Source organism: Chelonia mydas, chromosome 10 (genome assembly GCF_015237465.2).
Source record: "Chelonia mydas isolate rCheMyd1 chromosome 10, rCheMyd1.pri.v2, whole genome shotgun sequence".
NCBI lineage: Eukaryota > Metazoa > Chordata > Testudines > Cheloniidae > Chelonia > Chelonia mydas.
In genome coordinates, this window is record NC_051250.2 from 17411173 (window position 1) to 17429207 (window position 18035).

The window sequence follows — 18035 nt, forward strand, 5'->3', positions numbered from 1 at the left end:
GCAGGTTTCTCCCCTAGGCTTGATTCCTAAAAAGGCTCTGGGAAAGTATTGCTTAATTCTCCACCTGTCATACCCACGGAGTAGCTCAGTTAATGATAGACGAGACCCATCCTTGTTCACTGTTCCTCCACTGATGAGGCTGTGAGCATGAGTAGGCCTTGTAGCCCAGGGACAGTAATGGCCAAGAGTGATCTCAAGTCTGCTTTTTGATGGCTGCCAGTGCATCCTTCTGACATTAACCTTTTGGGTTTCTCTTTCGAAGATGAGTTTTATTTTGATAAAGCTACATCTGTGGGATGTGCAATATCCTGTTCTGCATTTGAGAAATTTAGTACAATGCTACATTGGGCAGTGGTGCAGGAAGCTGGTTTGCAGCAGGTAGTGCATTATTTAGATAATGTTTTGTTCATGGGCAAGGTGAATTCAGATAAGTGTGTAAGCCTGATGGATGCCTTTCAGGCTCTGTCTAAAAAAAATGAGGGTACAACTGGTGGAGGATAAAATGGAGAGACTTTCTATTATGTTGAGCTATCTGGGGACACTAGAGCAAGATACACTGGCGGGTATATTCTGACTCCCTCAGGATAAGCTTCAGCAGGTATTGGGCTTAATTAGCAGGGCTAGAGTGGCCAAGAAAATTACACCCCCATGAGCTCCAATCTATTATTGGGCATCTTAACTTTGCTTGCTGAGTGGTAGCCCGGGGGCGGGCATTTGGTTTCCAGCTTGCAGATCCCACTGCAGGCATATCTAGACCTCACCATATAATAAGGGTAACTAAAGAAACGAAGGAGGACTTGGGGGTATGGAGAAAGTTTCCTAGCCATTTTAATGGTGTATAATTCTAGAGATAGGACTGGATACTCCAGGCTGATTTAAAGATCCACTCAGATGCTTCAGGAAGTACAGGTTTTGAGGTATTTTAGAAATGGCCCTCCACCTGGATGCCAAAAGGGATATTGCAGGATATAACGTTCCTGGAACTTTTTCCAATTTTGATGCAGTGATCATTTGGGGAATGGAGTTTGCTAATAAAAGGATGTGTTTCCCGTGTGACAGCAAGGTGGTGGTACATGTTATCAACCACCAGTCCCCTAGATCACACAGAGTTATGAGGCTGGTGAGAGCTATTGTTGTACAATGTTTAAGCTTTAACATCTTTCTTTTCCAAACATGGGCCGGGGTTGATAAAGATGTAGCAGATGCATGGTCTCATTTTCAGATGGACAGATTTCAGAAGCTGGAACTAGAGCCAGCAAGGAACCCAAATGGATGCCGCTGGCACTGGGGAACTTTGGAATATGATGGCTTTCAGAGTAGCACAGAGATCGGTAGCTCCATGAACATTTTGGAGCTATGAGAAACATTGTAATGATTTTGTGCAATTTCAGGAGTTAGAGGGCTGGCCAACAATATGACCATTTATAGAGAACCTGGTGCTACAGTACATCGTGTTGTTAGCAACCTGGCAATTGAATCATGAAACATCTCCACTCACCTATTGGGCCTTATGTTTGTCAGTAGGCTGAATTGTGACCCAGATCCTTGTAGCAGGTTTTTAGTTCAGAGGTTTCTAGAGGGGTGGTCTCGAAGCACCAGCCCTTGGAAGGATCCACATTGTCCAAGCACTGTTAATACGTTCAGCGATGTGGTGTGGATTCCATATGTCATTGTGGACAAGAGGTGGCCTTGTTCAGCACTGCATTCCTGGTAGAGTTTTCGGGATTTTTTTTGGATCTTTTAGGATCAGCAGGCTAGTGCCCGAGTCCTGCAGGGATACTTCTGGAAGGGATTTGGAATTGATGGATATACATTCGGAGAGGTGATATTAACCTTGAGGAGGTCAAAGATGGATCAAGGAGGTATGAGAGAGTTCATTATTTTCCAGAAAGGGGGCAAGCCTGGGATCTGCCCTGTGGGTGCTGTTTGGGCACACATAGCTATAAGACCAGGGAGGGATAGGTCTCTCTTTATTCACAGTAATGAGAGTCCCCTCACAGCATACCAGTTTGTTACAGTTTTAAGACAGGGACTGATGAGGCTGCGATTTCCAGCACATGAATTTGGTTCCCACTCAGTCAGGATTGGGGCAGCAACAGCAGCAGCCCAGCTCGTTCTGGGGAATGGGGCAATTCAGCATTGGCAGTCTGAAGCATACCATATGTATATGAGACCTCCACTGGTGGTAGGGAATCAGTGTTAATTTTCCTTTTTGTTTGCACTTGCAGATGGGCCAGCAGACCACATGGATCTGTGGCATACTATCATTTACTGGGCACATAGGTGGACTTCCAGGTTGCCTGGAGATTCACAGCTGGTCCTTGGGGGCAGGGCTGGATTAACCTTTTGTGGGCCCAGTGCCAAACTTATTTGTGGGCCCCCATGGAGGTGATGGAGCATGGCGTGGGGAGGTCAGTCCCCAGAGAGAGGAGCCAGCCAGGGGCAATGGGGCCTGGCATAGCAGGGGCCGCCTAGCTCTGCCCAGCCCAGTGCAAGGGCACTATTTGCAAACTGGAAGTTGCCAGACACACAGTGGCCTGCCCAGCCCTGTGCTGCCAGCATGCCCCTTCCCCTTGGGGGGCAGGCCCATGCCGTGCCACAAAGCCCCCCCACCCAACATCCTCCTGACTCCCTATGGCCAGAGCCCCCCCAGCACCACTATGCCCAGTGCCCCCGCAATAAACCCACTCCCCCACACCCTGCCTCCCATCCGCACTCACTGGTCCTGTTGGGAGGCAACTGTGTCTGACAGGCTGAACCGGCAGTGCAGCCAGAGCTGGTGCCAGGCCGGGGAATCGCTCTGGTCCCTCAGGAGTGGTGCGATCAGCCAGGCCAGGGACCGCCCCGGCCGGGCTCCCTCAAGACGCACTTCTCCTGGAGGGGCCCAGGCAAGCTCCCTGCACTGTTCCCTTCCCCCCCAGCTGAGATGGGCCAGGCTTCTGCACCATTCCCAGGCAGCTCAGCTCTGGGGACACAGGTGGGGCCCCACAGGTGGTGGGAAGCAAAGACTGCCCGGAGCCGGAGGTGCACTGGGGTTCGGCCAGGTGGCAGAGAGGAGCAGAGGGTGGTGCCGAGGACGCAGCAGGCAGGCAGGCCACGAGGAGCAAGTGGTGGGTGAGGGGAGCCAGAGGGGTCTCAGGGCGCAATGCAAGTGGAGCAGGCCAGGGCCCCTTCTGAGCATGGGTCTGGCTCCATGGAGCCACTGGAGCCATTGTAAACCCGGGACTGCTTGGGGGTGAAGCAATCCTGAGCTGGCATGGCATGAGGGACATGCTATGGGACCAGCTGATGCCCCTTCTGTACACCATGATGGCCCGGGAGCAGACATCAGATATGATTGTGCTTTATCTTAGGGGAAATGGTTTGGGAAGTGTATAACGGTAGATTTAATGGTCAGAGCTATGAGGGACTTGGGGCAGATCCTGGAACTTTTTCCCTGAGTAAAAATTATGTGGTCAGACATGTTGCTATGAAGCGTGTGGTGGAGAACGGTGAAGGTCCCATGGGTCCAGAAGGCTAGGATATATGTGAACAGGGAGGTGGCTAAATTCACAGGTAGCCTAGGGGGATTGCTAATTTTTCATCTGGACATAGCATACAGGGCACCAGAGTTATTCAGGCAGCATGGGGTCCACCTATCTGACTTGGGAGCATATACATTTTTGGCCAATGTTAAAGAGAGCACCAGATGTCTGGGAACCCATCTGGGTATGGGGCAGGGGGAGAAGACAGCCAAGCTAAATGCTGGTGTCTCCTTATGGCAGATGTGCAGGTACTCCACTGGGAGTGGCTACGGTGATCAGATAAAATGGATGTGGAAAAGATTTAGAGGTATTCTTTAAAGAAGAGGAAACAGGGTGGGTTTAGGGCTCCTGTGACTAATACGGCAGGGAGTCAATCCCCACCCCTTTGTAATCCTCCTTAAACATCATTTGGGGAATAGTGAGGTCCCAGCAGTGCATTGGCTGGGGACCAGGATGGAAAAGCAGGAGGGCTCACAGCAGTCCCTGGGGTATTTGTAAATGATTATGTAATTACCTGTCCTGTACAATTTTATCTGCTGAGTATCCCCAGACTTTTAGGAATAAAGTTTCAGCCTAATTAAACCACATCCAGTAGCTCCTTGTCCTTTTTCCAGCATAGCCAGACAGTTACTGTACATTGTGATAACGAGTGAATTGTAACCACATTTTCAGTGGGCCTCATGTTTGGTCACACACACAAGACCTCACTGCATATGCAAAGGTGAGTTACTATAAGCAAGAATGTCAATTTACAATTTAAATGTCAATTTAAATAGTTGTAGCTGCATATTTTTCAGGCACATTTGTGAAATGCTGAAAATTTGGTTCTTAATTGTTATATCAAGAATAATTTCATTCAACTTGTGCATGTTATATTTAAATCACAATACCACAAATGTATAAAAATCCACAAGGGGATCTGTGTAATAAAGGTGAAGTAGAAGTAAAGCACTGAATTTGTTTCAAGAAAATGATTGCATAGCTCTCTGAATATTAGAAAGGGGTTCTAGTTATCATCTAAAACATTTTTATGCAAGTTAGGCAGTAGACTGTGTTTGTAATTAACAAAGAATAATGCTTTGGTTATGTGAATGCTAGCTGAAGTAGGCAAGGTTCAGTTAGAATTCATGCATTCAAGTTGGACAGTCTATTTTCAAATCTAAGTATTAAGCACTTGGTCAGCAATGGAAAGTAACACTAGTATTCATGCATATGGTTACCCAGAGCGATTGTTTTGCTAACATTATTCCAAAAGAGCAAAAAATGATGTCCCAGAGGACAACTGTCATATGACACACCCATGCTTTCCTACATTTCCCTCCCGACCAACATGACATTACTCCCTTTTACAACCAAAATGACCTAGTCTATTTTTGATAGTGTGCTAATTTTTATGAGAAAGAAAGCAAAACAAAAAACTAAAACAACTCCTAATATAGCAAGTAAAAAGTTGCACTACAGACAAATACAGTTTACAGTTTGTATTTGTATTTTTTGTTGCTTTCTTGAAAATGTTCCTATACAAACATAAACCAACTTTATGCATGGGACGGGGTTGGGACTCACCCCCGCAGGGCCTCCTGCTGACTCGTCAGGGAATTAGCTCAGTCCAGTGTGGAGCACCCTCCACTGGTGGTGTCCCATCCGTCTCTCGCCCTCTCTTGGCGCCTGGACCTGTGTTGCTCCCTTCTTGCAGCGTCCTCTTCAAGACACTGCCCGCTGGCAGTGCCCCCTAGTCCTTACGGGGGGGGGGGGGGTGTTTATCAACAGTCTTTCACGTCGCCCAGCCACAGCGGCCAACCACACCCCAAAGTCTAACCCCTTTTGCCAGGGATCCGGTGCAGTCCACTATCGCCACATCCAACGGCTGGGTGTATGTGCAAGGGGGAAGGGGAGGACCCAGGCCCGCCCTCTACTCTGGGTCCCGACCCAGGGACCCTTTGGCGGCAGCCTTCCTGCCCTCCTTCTCTCCCCTTGTCTGCCTCTCTCCCTGGGTCGCTTCCTCCTCATCCCCTTTGCACCGGCCCGGCCCTTCCCTCTGGGCCTGCAGCCTGGCAGATACCGGGCTGGAGTTCCTTCTGCTCCCCTCACCTGTGCTGTGCTGTGCTGTGCTGTGCTGTGCTGTGCTGTGCTGTCCCTGGTGCTAGCCCCCTTGCACAGGAGACAGACCTTCACCCTCTGAAGGCCTGCGGGAGAGTGACTATGCCCTTCCTGGGCAGCCTTTATATATGGCTGAGCCTGGCCCTGATTGGCTGTCTCTTACTCAGCCTCTGATTGGCTCCCTAGCAGGCCTTCTCTGATTGGCCACCCACCTGCACAGCCTCTCTGGCCTGCTGAAGCCCCATCTAGTACAGGAGTGGGGCAGCCACCCCACTACAATGCACATGGATACTTTATTTTGCTTGTTATTAAAAAGCACATATTTAATCATTGGGATGAATTTTATATTTACTCAAAGGAGCTCATTATTACATACCTCATAATAACTATATCTTTGTTATGGTGTGGGATTCTCTCAGTGCTTATACTAATCTATATGTGACTTCTATTTGCTCCTACTGTTATATTAACAATGTCTTTATACTGTATTTAACCATATTTTAATAGAGTAGCATAAATTGTTAAGAAAAAGCATCAGTGGATTTTAAAACTGCTAGTATTCCTACACTTTCTGTTACAGTCTGCTGCCCTCATACTAAAATTAATTAGTGGAAATATGGATTGGAGGACCATTCAACACTGAATCTTTCCAACAGGTCTCAACTAAAAAAAAAGCCAACCCAACCAACCAACCCCTCCTCCCAAATCCCAAACCTTCGCTATGCAACCGTGAAAATTAACTGCTCGAGTGGTCTAAAAATATTTAATTCTTTCACGTTATGAGGTGGTCTGCTCTCGATTGCCTTTGTGTAAAAAACCTCGGCTTCGTATATGATGCGATGAATATTGTACATATCAATAGATTGCTAAGCTAAACACTATAAATATCGTGGCACGAATGTATAGTGCTCACAAAGTATTTTGACATGCAGTAAAACAACTTTCCAGTTCCATCAACAGCGTCAATCACAGGTGATATAAACCTGCTCACTTATAAAAAATAATGGATTGGAGAACTATGCTCAAACCTTGTGAAGTTTTCGTGAAAACTGAAGCAAGCTATTTACAAGGAAGAACAAGATCTGAACATGGAAGACAAATCTGGGAGGGGCAGCCAAGTGTGGTAAGTGTAATGTATTTTTGGCTGTATCAAAAGTGTACATATGTCAATGGTTAATTCTACATATGTAATTGCATGCCAAACATTTTTAAAGCTATTCCACTGTGTCTGTTATCTGGCACATATATATATTTAATACGAAGTCTGTGTCAGTAGCTTGGATAGCAAAACAGTCTGAACTGCATGCTTTGCTATCTAGGGTCTGAATATTTAACACTCCCCTGGTTTGTTTCCAGATTATTAATTTAAAACAGTGCTTCTCAGCCTTTTTGTGCTGGCTACCCTCTCTGGACTTAAAAAAATATCATGACCTCCGCCCCCACTAGAAAAAATTGTGATCCCTTGGGGCTCCAGGTTCAAGGCTTCATGTACATTAGCATTGCAAGCCCTGTGTGGCATGGGACTGCAGGCAACTGCCCTGCTTCCTACCACCTAACACTGGCCCTGCTTGCTGCCCACCCCCCCTTAACCCATCCCATAACCCCCAGTTGAGAAACACTGATTTAACATATTTGGTATGCATCTTTCAACAGAAAATCTTAATGTATTTTTATATGATTTTGCCACCTTTGAACTTGTGTGCATAAATCAGACAAATCAGTTACACGTAAGGAAGAAAAAGTTTGATGAAAGACATATTAACAGTTAATCAGACAGAAAAACTTAGCAAATATTACTTTTAGAGTGTAACTAAAGGCAGAATTTGAATTGCTATAACTAAATTGACTTGAATGAAGAACAACAATTTTACAAAAATGTATGGAAGCATTTATAAAACTGTGTGTGGCAAATCTTGCCACAATGCCCAGTCTTTATAAGATTGCTGTGAGAAACCAAATACTTAAATTGTATAGTGTACATTATAAGTAGCATTTTTTCACAAAACTTCAAAAGGCCAACATACAAAAAAAATCAAGACAATATTCCAACAGACAGTTACAATGATCGAGCAGTGTGTCTAATTGTCTAAAGCAACACTTAGCTTTAGACAATTTTCATAACTATTGTAGTAGATTAAATTTAAATTCCTGCAGCTGCTCTGGTCTATAATCTTCTCTCTTTCTTCAACTGAGTGCTCCTTGGTGTTAATTAGAAAGATGACCCCTCCCCCTGAAGCTTGATAGCTAGCTGGGCTAGATACAATCGAAAATTTCAGAAAGGGTTTTATGTGAAAAGGCATAACGTAGGGCTTGTCATATTGATCGGGTTTATGAAGTACACTACTCAAAACTAACTGAGTTTAAAAATGACATATAATACATTATTTTATTTTATTACAGTCTGTCTGTAAAAAACAAAATAATGAAACGTAGATAGTGGATTAAAAAACTTTAGAATTCTAAAACAGCGTCTTGAAAACTAAGAACTGACCTCAAAACACTTTTCCTTCTTTGCTTGATGCAGAAGTTCAGCCATTCCCGGCAAAAGTACTGGAAATATATAATATTCCAAGTATTCTCGAGGAGAACCTGGACAAAACAATATATTTTTTTCATTAACAGATTGAATTTAGTCTGGAGAAAGAAGAACATTCATCTGAAATAAATCAAATAGCCTTAATTTTAATCGGTATCATCTCAGCTTGTTCTAAAACACAGATTCTTTCAATTTAGATAGTCACAGATTTCACTCCTCTTAAGTCACAAAGAATACATCAACTTGAATAAATTTCAAACTGGGTACTTTCTCCTCCCCTCCCCATGAAGGATATCCACCCATTATTGGTTTGCTTTCCCTTAGAAATTGGAGTAACGTAGTCAGTCACAAAATTCAACTCTTAGGCATCAGGAGGAGGGCCAGGTCAAATCTTCACTTTGTGGCACACGGATTTCTCTCTGTTACCCACATCCTTTTCACAGGCTTTGTCATCATGAATAAACCCCTCCAGGAACAAGAGAAACAAACAGAATTGTTATCAGAGCCCCATCAATGTGGCTCCTGATCTGCCAGCAGGCCTAACTTCTAGGTGTTCTGATGTTTTGCCTCTCACCTAGATTGCCAGTCCTGCGGCCTAAGAAGCGAGAGACTAAATTGGGATTTGGACTTTGATTTCCAGTTTGGTAGATTATAACATTTAGCTTTAGACAACAAAGCCAGTTCATGGCTGCGCTCCTTGAAACAGAAAGTATGTGCATGTTTAAATATAGGGGAGAATTTTAAGAGTGAAATTTTCAAAAGCACTCAGTGTTGATCTAACTCTGCTCTCAGTGAAGTCAATGGTAAAGATGCCATCAACTTCAATGAGCACAGAGTTAGGCCCATGACAACGACTTTTTAAAATACAAGCTTCAATCTTTAAGGTGAAAAAAATTAACTCAAAAGACCAAAATGACAACATGATTACCTTGCAGATTACATGGTCCAGTGTATATAAAAGCACAGGCATTTGTTTTAACCAGGTGAATTTCTGCCCTGGATTACTCTGGATTTATACCACTGTAATTCCATCACCTTCATTGGAGTTACTCCAGATTTACACTGGTTTAGCCAAGAGCAGAATATGACCCACTTTTTATTCTGATTTTTATGATCTCAAAGTTAGATAAATTAAATCAAACAAGAAAGCCATTTCTAAGAAGCATTTCAGTACAATGTATGTAACTAATTTCACACACAAAAACTCCTGATTGACTACATAACAACTAAACAAGTTTTAATCTTATCCCATGCCATGTTTGATAGTAATAATTATTTTAATAATTTAAGTGCGTCCTGTTTGTTTAGCCATGGTGGTGTTAATAGTCTTAATTGACTGCATATTTTATGGACAAACTAGACACAAAATGGAACCAAATACATTCCAAATTCCAAAGGCTGGAATTTTTAAATGCATCTAAGGCTTTGTGTGTCCAAATGACACTGAATTTCAATGAGATTTGGGCATTTAACTCTTTTGCTTCTTTCAAAATCGTAATCTAGACACTGAAATCACTGAGAAAAGTAAACCCTTTTTAAGATTCAAATTTGTCTGTACTGAAGACCTGAAGAAGAAATATTATGGAGCACTGTACATTATAAAATAAATTTACATCAGGTGTGGAACAATTTCTATTAGTCATCAGATCAGAGTGATTCAGAAATCCTAGGGAGCAAGCACGGAACATTTTTTTTTTTTTTTTTGGGAGGGGGACAGAGGAGGTGCCATAACCAGCTGAAGTGCTGTCTTCAGTCAAGAGTCTCAGCTGCTGTTGCAGTAAATATTCCTGTCTTAATGTGGCAAATACAGATTAATTATTAAAAGGGTGGTCTCCTGGAAATGTGTATCTGTAGCAAAGGCTTTGTTCATTGCTTCACATCCTTAATCCAGTTCAGACATCTCTTCAAAATGTTCCTAATTGGAAGGGCAACCTATATAAAAGCCTATGATATTACTGCTTCTCACTGTCAGCAATGGAAAAAAATGAACAGAAGAAAGAGAAGAAACATAGAAAAGGAGGTGAAGAAAGGTGATGGGTTGAAAGACAATATGAAGACTAAAGTGCAGAACATCTAAAGGAAAACACTGTTACAGGTTCTATGTGAATTTCAGAAAGTTGAAACCAGACTGATAAAAATGGAAGAAGAGAGATTCAGCGTCTGATCACAGATGGAAAGGAAACAGATGGGCAAAGGACTATATTTTGAAAGGAGTTTTCAGACTCAATTATATAGTTATCTTACTGAACCTAATTTGACCTTAAGATTAGAAGGGAAAAATACTTGCCTTTCTTCTGTTGTAATTAGAGCTGTCGATTAATTGTAGTTAACTCAAAACAATTAATCACAATTAATCACAGTTTTAATTGCACTGTTAAACAATAGAATACCAATTGAAATTTATTAAATATTTTTGGATATTTTGCTACATTTTCAAATATATTAATTTCAATTAACACAGTATACAAAGTAAAGAGTGCTCACTTTATAGTGTTATTTTTTATTACAAATATTTGCACTGTAAAAATGATAAAAGAAATAGTATTTTTCAGTTCACCTCATACAAGTACTGTAGTGCAAGCTCTTTATGGTAAAAGTGCAACTTACAAATGTCGATGTTTTTGTTACATAACTGCACTCAAAAACAGTATATAAAACTTCAGAGCCTACAAATCCAGTCAGTCCTACTTCTTGTTGAGCCAAATCGCTAAGACAAACAAATTTGTTTACATTTACAGGAGATAATGCTGCCTGCTTCTTATTTACAATGTCACCTGAAAGTGAGAACAGGAGTTCTCATGACACTATTGTAGCCAGTATTGCAAAGTATTTACTTGCCAGATGTGCTAAACATTCATATGTCCCTTCATGCTTCGGCCATGCTTCCATGTTGATGATGCTCATTAAAAAAATAACGCGTTAATTAAATTTGTGACTGAACTCCTTGGGGGAGAATTGTACGTCTCCTGTTCTGTTTTACCTGCATTCTGCCATATATTTCATGTTATAGCAGTCTCGGATGATGACCCAGCACTTTTATTTTAAGAACACTTTCACAGCAGATTTGATAAAACGCAAAGAAGGTACCAATGTGAGATTTCTAAAGATAGCTACATCACTAGACCCAAGATTTAAGAATCTGAAGTGCCATCCAAAAAGCTGAGAAGGACGAGGTGTAGAGCATGCTTTCAGAAGTCTTAAAAGAGCAACATTCTGATGCGGAAACTACAGAACCCGAACCACCAAAAAAGCAAATCAACTTTCTGCTGATGGCATCTGACTCAAATGATGAAAATGAACATGTGTCGGTCTGCGTTGCTTTGGATTGCTTTGGTTATTGAGCAGAACCCGTTATCAGCATGGATGCATGTCCTCTGGAATGATGGTTGAAGCATGAAGGGACATATGAATCTTTAGTGCATCTGGCGCATAAATATTTTGCAATGCCAGATACAACAATGCCATGAGAATGCCTGTTCTCACTTTCAGGTGATACTGTAAACAAGAAGCAGGCCGCATTATCTCCTACAAATGTAAACTTGTTCATCTGAGCGATTGGCTGAACAAGAAGTAGGACTGAGTGGACTTGTAGGCTCTAAAGTTTTACATTGTTTTGTTTTTGAATACAGTTATTTTTTGTACATAATTCTACATTTGTAACTTCAACTTTCATGATAAAGAGATTACACTACAGTACTTGTATGAGGTGAACTGAAAAATACTATCACTTGTTTTTTACAGTGCAAATATTTGTAATCAAAAATATAAAGTGAGCACTATACAGTTTGTAGTCTGTGTTGTAATTGAAATCAATATATTTGAAAATATCCAAAACTATTTAAATAAATGGTATTCTATTATTGTTTAACAGTGCAATTAATCGCACGACTAAATAAAATTAACTGCGCGACAGTCCTCGTTGTAATATAAACAGCTGAGTAAAAAGTCTCTATTCAGGGTTGGAAAATTGTCCTCAGTAGATTTGTACAACTATATATTAAACCCTTAATCCTACAAATAAATGCATTGTTATAGATTTCTAATGCCTGCAGAGTGTATCAATATGACACTGCAAGGACACATGGGCCCAAACTAGGGTATCTGTTTGAAGTACTGGGGACCAGTCATGAGAATCTCAAATAACAAACCATGTGGAATTTTTTAATTTATACTTTTAAATAATCACAGCAGGGTGTGCCCTAGCATGCTAGTATGTGCACTCTTTCAAAGGTAGGATAGCTTGTCAGGGTAGTCCAACATACTGTGGGGGCATGTCTTAATTCAGATCTTTTGTGCAGAAACTTGCTTAGAACATGCAAAGTGGTATGCAAGGCAGCATACATGCTAAATTATTTTTTGGCCCAGCAGCACCCCTTTCATATAAATCCAGATATTCTTTTTCAGGTCTTCGTCTGTGGTCAGTAATATTAGCCATATATAGCTCTGTGCCCACTCTGATACACTGTATCAAGAGACCTTGTCCTCTGTACCATGCACAGGTTGCCTGTGCTCACGTGCCATTATTTACATCCTTTCTGTCCCTTACAAAGTAAATATATTCTTTCAGACCCTTACTTACATGTTTTTGGATTAGGTGCTGCTGGAAGTGGTGCATGCGTGGGTAAGGAAGGTATTTTTTGGGCACCGGAATATTCAGTAAAAGCTGAGTATAATTGCTTTGTATGTAAAGGCTGCAAAATTCCTGTATCCAAAGAAACCTGTTAAAAATAAACATACTTGACAAGTATCTCATCCAGATTGGTTCCCCTTCATAAATATATTTCAAGTAAATTTAGTGTGAGAGGAAATACAAGTTTTGGAATTTACAATAAATAAAATATTAACTCATTTCCATATTTGGGCTGGACGGTTTCTATCTTTACGAATACTTTAAACAGAGAGAGAATTCTGTTGAGGGGAAAAAAAAAAAATCTAGGCTCCAGTGCACTAAAAATATCCAAATATAGGAAGCTATGCATATGAAAGGCTACGACAGTTGTCTTAAGAAGGGCACTGTCAAGGGATTTTCACAATTTAAAAATGTGTTTTACTCACTGTCAATATATAATACCGCTTTGGAAACTAAAATTGAAATATTTTCCATACTAACATTTTTTCCATTCAATTGCTTGCATACACTATTTGCCTTTGTATCCTGGAATTCTTTTGTTGTTTAAGCAATAAAATAAGATTGAAATGTGCGTATTTTTAAAGAAAATACAGAGCCAAATTCAAAGCTGATGCAAACCCAAGCCTGAATTTTTCTCCCATGAAAAAAATTGCAGTTACACAGCCTGTGAAAAATCATAATTGGAAAAAATAGTGAAACTAACAAGACTGAAGGCCCATAGTTTGATCTGTGTTTCTAGGAACACAGATACAGGTATAGTGGACAAGAATATTACTCTATCAGACAATGACCTATCCCTAATGTTTAGAAAGAGGAAGGCAAACACCTCATACCAGCACTATTGCATCACTGTCATAATTTGCTATCAAAATTTGGCATAATAAACTGTTGCATATTTGAACTCAGATGGGTTTATGAACATGCTCCTACTCTACTGAACAAAATATAAGTAGGATCAGGCCCCTAATACATCTAATATGTTGCGTATCGATGAAACAGACATGAGCAGGCTTCTTTTAAATACACGCAAGGTTCATAAACAAATCCTATTAAGGAATTAACAGAACTTCATTAACATATAAATGCATGTCATTGCACTATGTTTTTGATACAATTGCAGGGAAACTGAAATCGACAGATATATTACTCCCAAACTAATGACACAGTCATCAGAATTTGCTATTCTTTTTACATAAATTAATATACTATAATGGTGTTATTTTCACTTAGGGCAACAGGATATCCTAGCCAGCTTAGCACAGAGTTATAATATGTTAATATTCATATAAAATGTTAATATTGTAAGCTAACAGATGCGTAGTAGGCTAAAATAGCTTTGAGATGCTTAGTTTAAATGAAAACATCCAAAACAGGCTGATCAAACTTTGGTATTTAGATCATTTTGTAGGGCTAATTTGGTGCTTTACACAACAAGCTTTGTATTTGAATCTGTGATGATTTATCTCCCTGCTCAAGCAGTTCTCTTTGAGACAAGGGCTCAAAGTGTTTTTTGAAAAGTTTTATGAACACCCTTGATGTCAACAGGCCCAAAGTTTTCCTACAATAAAAATACCTAGCCAAATACAGATTAGGCAAAGTTGCCCACCTTATGCAGTAGAACCTCAGTTACGAACACCAGAGTTACAAACTGACTGGTCAACCACACACCTCATTTGGAACTGTAAGTAAGCAATCAGGCAGCAGAAACAACAAAAAACTCAAATATTGTACAGTACTGTGTTAAACATAAACTACAAAAATAATAAAGGGAAAGTTTAAAAAAAGACGATAAGTTAAGAAAACTTTCTGTGCTCGTTTCATTTAAATTAAGACACTTAAAAGCACCATTTTTCTTCTACATAGTAAAGTTTCAAAGCTGTATTAAGTCAATGTTCAGTTGTAAACTTTTGAAAGAACAACCATAACACTTTGTTCAGAGTTACAAACATTGCAGACTTACGAACAACTTCCATTCCCAAGGTGTTCGTAACTCTGAGGTTCTATGGTAGTAGGCCTGAATCTGGTCCACCTTTTTGTAATTTTTTTTTTTAAAAGATATGGAAGGGGAAAAAAAAAAAAACAGCTTCCCAAACTCAGGGATTCAGCACAAAGTATATGAAATTCCAAACTTACCACCAGGTGATATACCAACAATAAATGTGAGGACCTGTGTGTCTTTGCAATAGCAAGAGTTTGAGTAAGGCAACAATGGCACATGTGTGAAAACAGAGCATCAGTCTTCTACTCTGCTTACTTGCCTCATTCTTGCGATCAGGGAGAGTATTGAAAATATGCAGGAATCCAGTGAACAAGATGCTTGCGTATTTCAATATCCTGCCTATTCATAAGAAGGAAGCAGACAGGCAGAGCAGAGGGACAGCACAATGTGCAAACCAAAACACAGCTGGTAATCTAATTTTAGGCATAGCAGCCTTACCAAAATATCTTTAAAGAACAGCAGTGATTTCTAGAATATTGCATCTGACACTTAAGAGAAATTTGAAATACATGGTCACACATTCATCGAATGAATTTGGAGATATTTTTGATACCTAATCTTCCCCTTTAGAAATAGATGCACCTTTTCAGACATACCATGTACAGATTTTTTGCTTGAATTGTACTCACAGAATCTTGTTTTGATTCAGGACTATACGGAAATGGAGGCTGCTCTGCTTCATAATCTAAAAGAAGACAAAACCCAGCACCACACCAAATGTCAAAAGGACTTTATAACTATTTTTCTGAAAACACACAAACAAATATTAGTTATTAAAAGCTACTTTCATCTGCAAAAATGATAAACCATGTATGATAAGCAAATACTTAACACAAAATCTAATTTATTAAAATGAGACAGAACTTCTGAGTCACTTGTCCTGGAGAATCAAGGTCAATATTTTCAGATATACAGGAAGTCTTTCTTGAAAATGGGCTTTTTGTGCTAAGTAAGCAATTTAGCATAGTTTAAGACTATAAAATGTTGTTAAATAAAATGAGGATGCTTGCATGAAATTAATAATCCTTTTCACTTATATGCAATAGTGCTTTTCAAATGAGGCTCTTTATACAGGGGGTCCCTGCTATGTGTCTCCCCCTTATCAGTCGTTTCGCATAACTGTTGCTCATCAATAGGGGAATGTGTTCCAATTCACATCGGTCCCAATCCGCATATCCGTCGCTTCACCTTTTGCGTGGCTTTTCTTTGGGTGCTTCCCCCAGCGTTCAAGAGGTGCTGGGAGGGATGGGGTACACTCAGAGGAGGGGGTGGAACTGAGTGGGAAGAGGCAGGAAGGGAGTAGAGGGGGGGCAGGAAGAGGCAGGGAAGGCCATTATTTCTTATGGGGAAAAATTCCCTGGTATCCATTGTTTCAGTATCTGTTGCCCTTTTCAAGAACACAATCCCTACATATACCGGGGACCCCCTGAAAACTATTAAACTCCTGTGAGGTAGCTAACTATTATCATCTACAATTTATAAAGGAAAAATGGAAGTGCAGAGTGGTTATGTGATCTTTGCAAACTATTCAGTGAATCAGTAAAAAACAGAACCCAGGAGTCCTGAATCCTGGCCATATGTGCTGACCATTAAACAACAGTTCCACCTACCCCAAGTGCAAAATGTTCCTAATACATATCAAAGGCAGAAACCCACTCAGGTTTTCTGCTCTCACTATATGTACAAATCTCCTAGGATATCAATGATAGATTTGCAAAGGTATGGGGCTGGATCCATCTCCCACTGAAATAAATCGGAATATTTCAATTAACTTCATTGGTCTTGGATATGCCACATGGAGAACAAGAGAGTGTAGTTAAGATCCACCAAGAAGAAATTTTGCTCTTAATGAAATTAAATTTAAAAATAGAGAATAAAGGACCACAGTAAGGGATTTAAATGGTTCTCTAACTGAAAGTTCTGACAAATTTCAGGATTTCTACACATGAACCATTCAAATCTTTCCACAAGTTTATTTTACCCATACAGTAGGAATATATGGATCTGAGAAACAAAACTGAAATCTTACAGAATATTAATAAAATATTTGGCAATATGTCTTCAGTTTACATTACAATTGTAAATACATGACTCAGGGTGGTATTTTGACATTAAAACTAAGTAGTTAGTCAACATCACCAGAAACCCAAAATGGAATTACAGACTTCAACCCTGATCCAGCATTCTTTAGGAACTAGGTGTCCCTGCAGAGCCCCACTAACTTTGAAGGTGATTATGGGAAGAAGCTAAAGTCTTCCCTCACACTACACAATTCAGGATGAGGGCCTTAGATGCAAAACATACCTGCTACTACCCAACCTACCATTTTTATAGTCATGTGCCTTAACTGGCATTATGGCCTCCATCCATGGTATGCACCTACTGATTCAGTCAAGTTAGGGTAGGTAACATTTTATTCTAGGATTAAAAATGGCCATTTAATATAAAGCACTTATCACACTGCAGGGCACTATAAATACTAAATAAATAGATAACTTTAGGTACTGTACAATAAAATGACTGATGGTATGGGCTCCTCAACTTCCTGAATATTCCTAGTAGCAACAGCTGCCAGTGCAGATGCTGGGGAATGGCCAAGACAAAGGCTTCTATTGTTGAAACTGAAAACAAGGCTTATTAATTTTGTATTGATTAAACTTGCAATATCATTGCCTCTCTGCTTTTATGAGGCAATAAACTGATTCCCTTGAGATAAACCAGAAGGCTGGATTCAATTGGGAAGCAGATTACTCTCACACAAAAGGCAATGACATTATCACTTCATTAAGGGTGTAATAAATTGGACACCTTCACCAGCACATGATACAAGGCTATATTTCTAATTGGAGTGCCTGATGACAATTTAAATCACAAGAGCGATAGACAAATTTTATTAAATATATTTGAACCTTTTGTCCTGCATTTGTGAACAATGTACTTTCTTTTAGACTTCTGAACCAGTTGCAGTGTTTTGTCTGCAGAGCTGGGTCAGCCTAATGTTTATATTTCAAAGGGACACCCCAATGTCCAGTTCTTTGCAACCCTGCTGAACCAGATTCTCCCCAGGAGAGGGATTTGAATGCAAAAAACCAGGAGTGAGACAGGGAAAGTCTTACTGAAATTGACAGACAAAACGGTCCAGCCCCACAGGGAGAGAAACTGACTTACAGTGAACCCGCATCCCTAGCTCACTGATGGAGGCTCGGAGCAGCTCTGAAGGGGGGCATCTCCCAACCCCTGTCTCAG

General features: G+C 40.6%; 1 protein-coding gene across 7 annotated transcripts in view; it reads right to left on the reverse strand.

Moving 5' to 3' along the window:
- Positions 1 to 18035, reverse strand: part of IQCK (IQ motif containing K) — an 87276-nt gene that overhangs the window by 68449 nt on the left and 792 nt on the right. For all 7 annotated transcript variants that reach the window (XM_027826780.3, XM_027826781.3, XM_043524500.1 and 4 more), the window contains exons 2-4: positions 15419 to 15474; positions 12740 to 12878; positions 8116 to 8213 (exon numbers count right to left, since the gene is read on the reverse strand). In XM_027826780.3, the coding sequence (XP_027682581.2) occupies positions 8116 to 8213; positions 12740 to 12878; positions 15419 to 15474 (293 nt within the window). The remainder of the gene's footprint in view (positions 1 to 8115; positions 8214 to 12739; positions 12879 to 15418; positions 15475 to 18035) is intronic.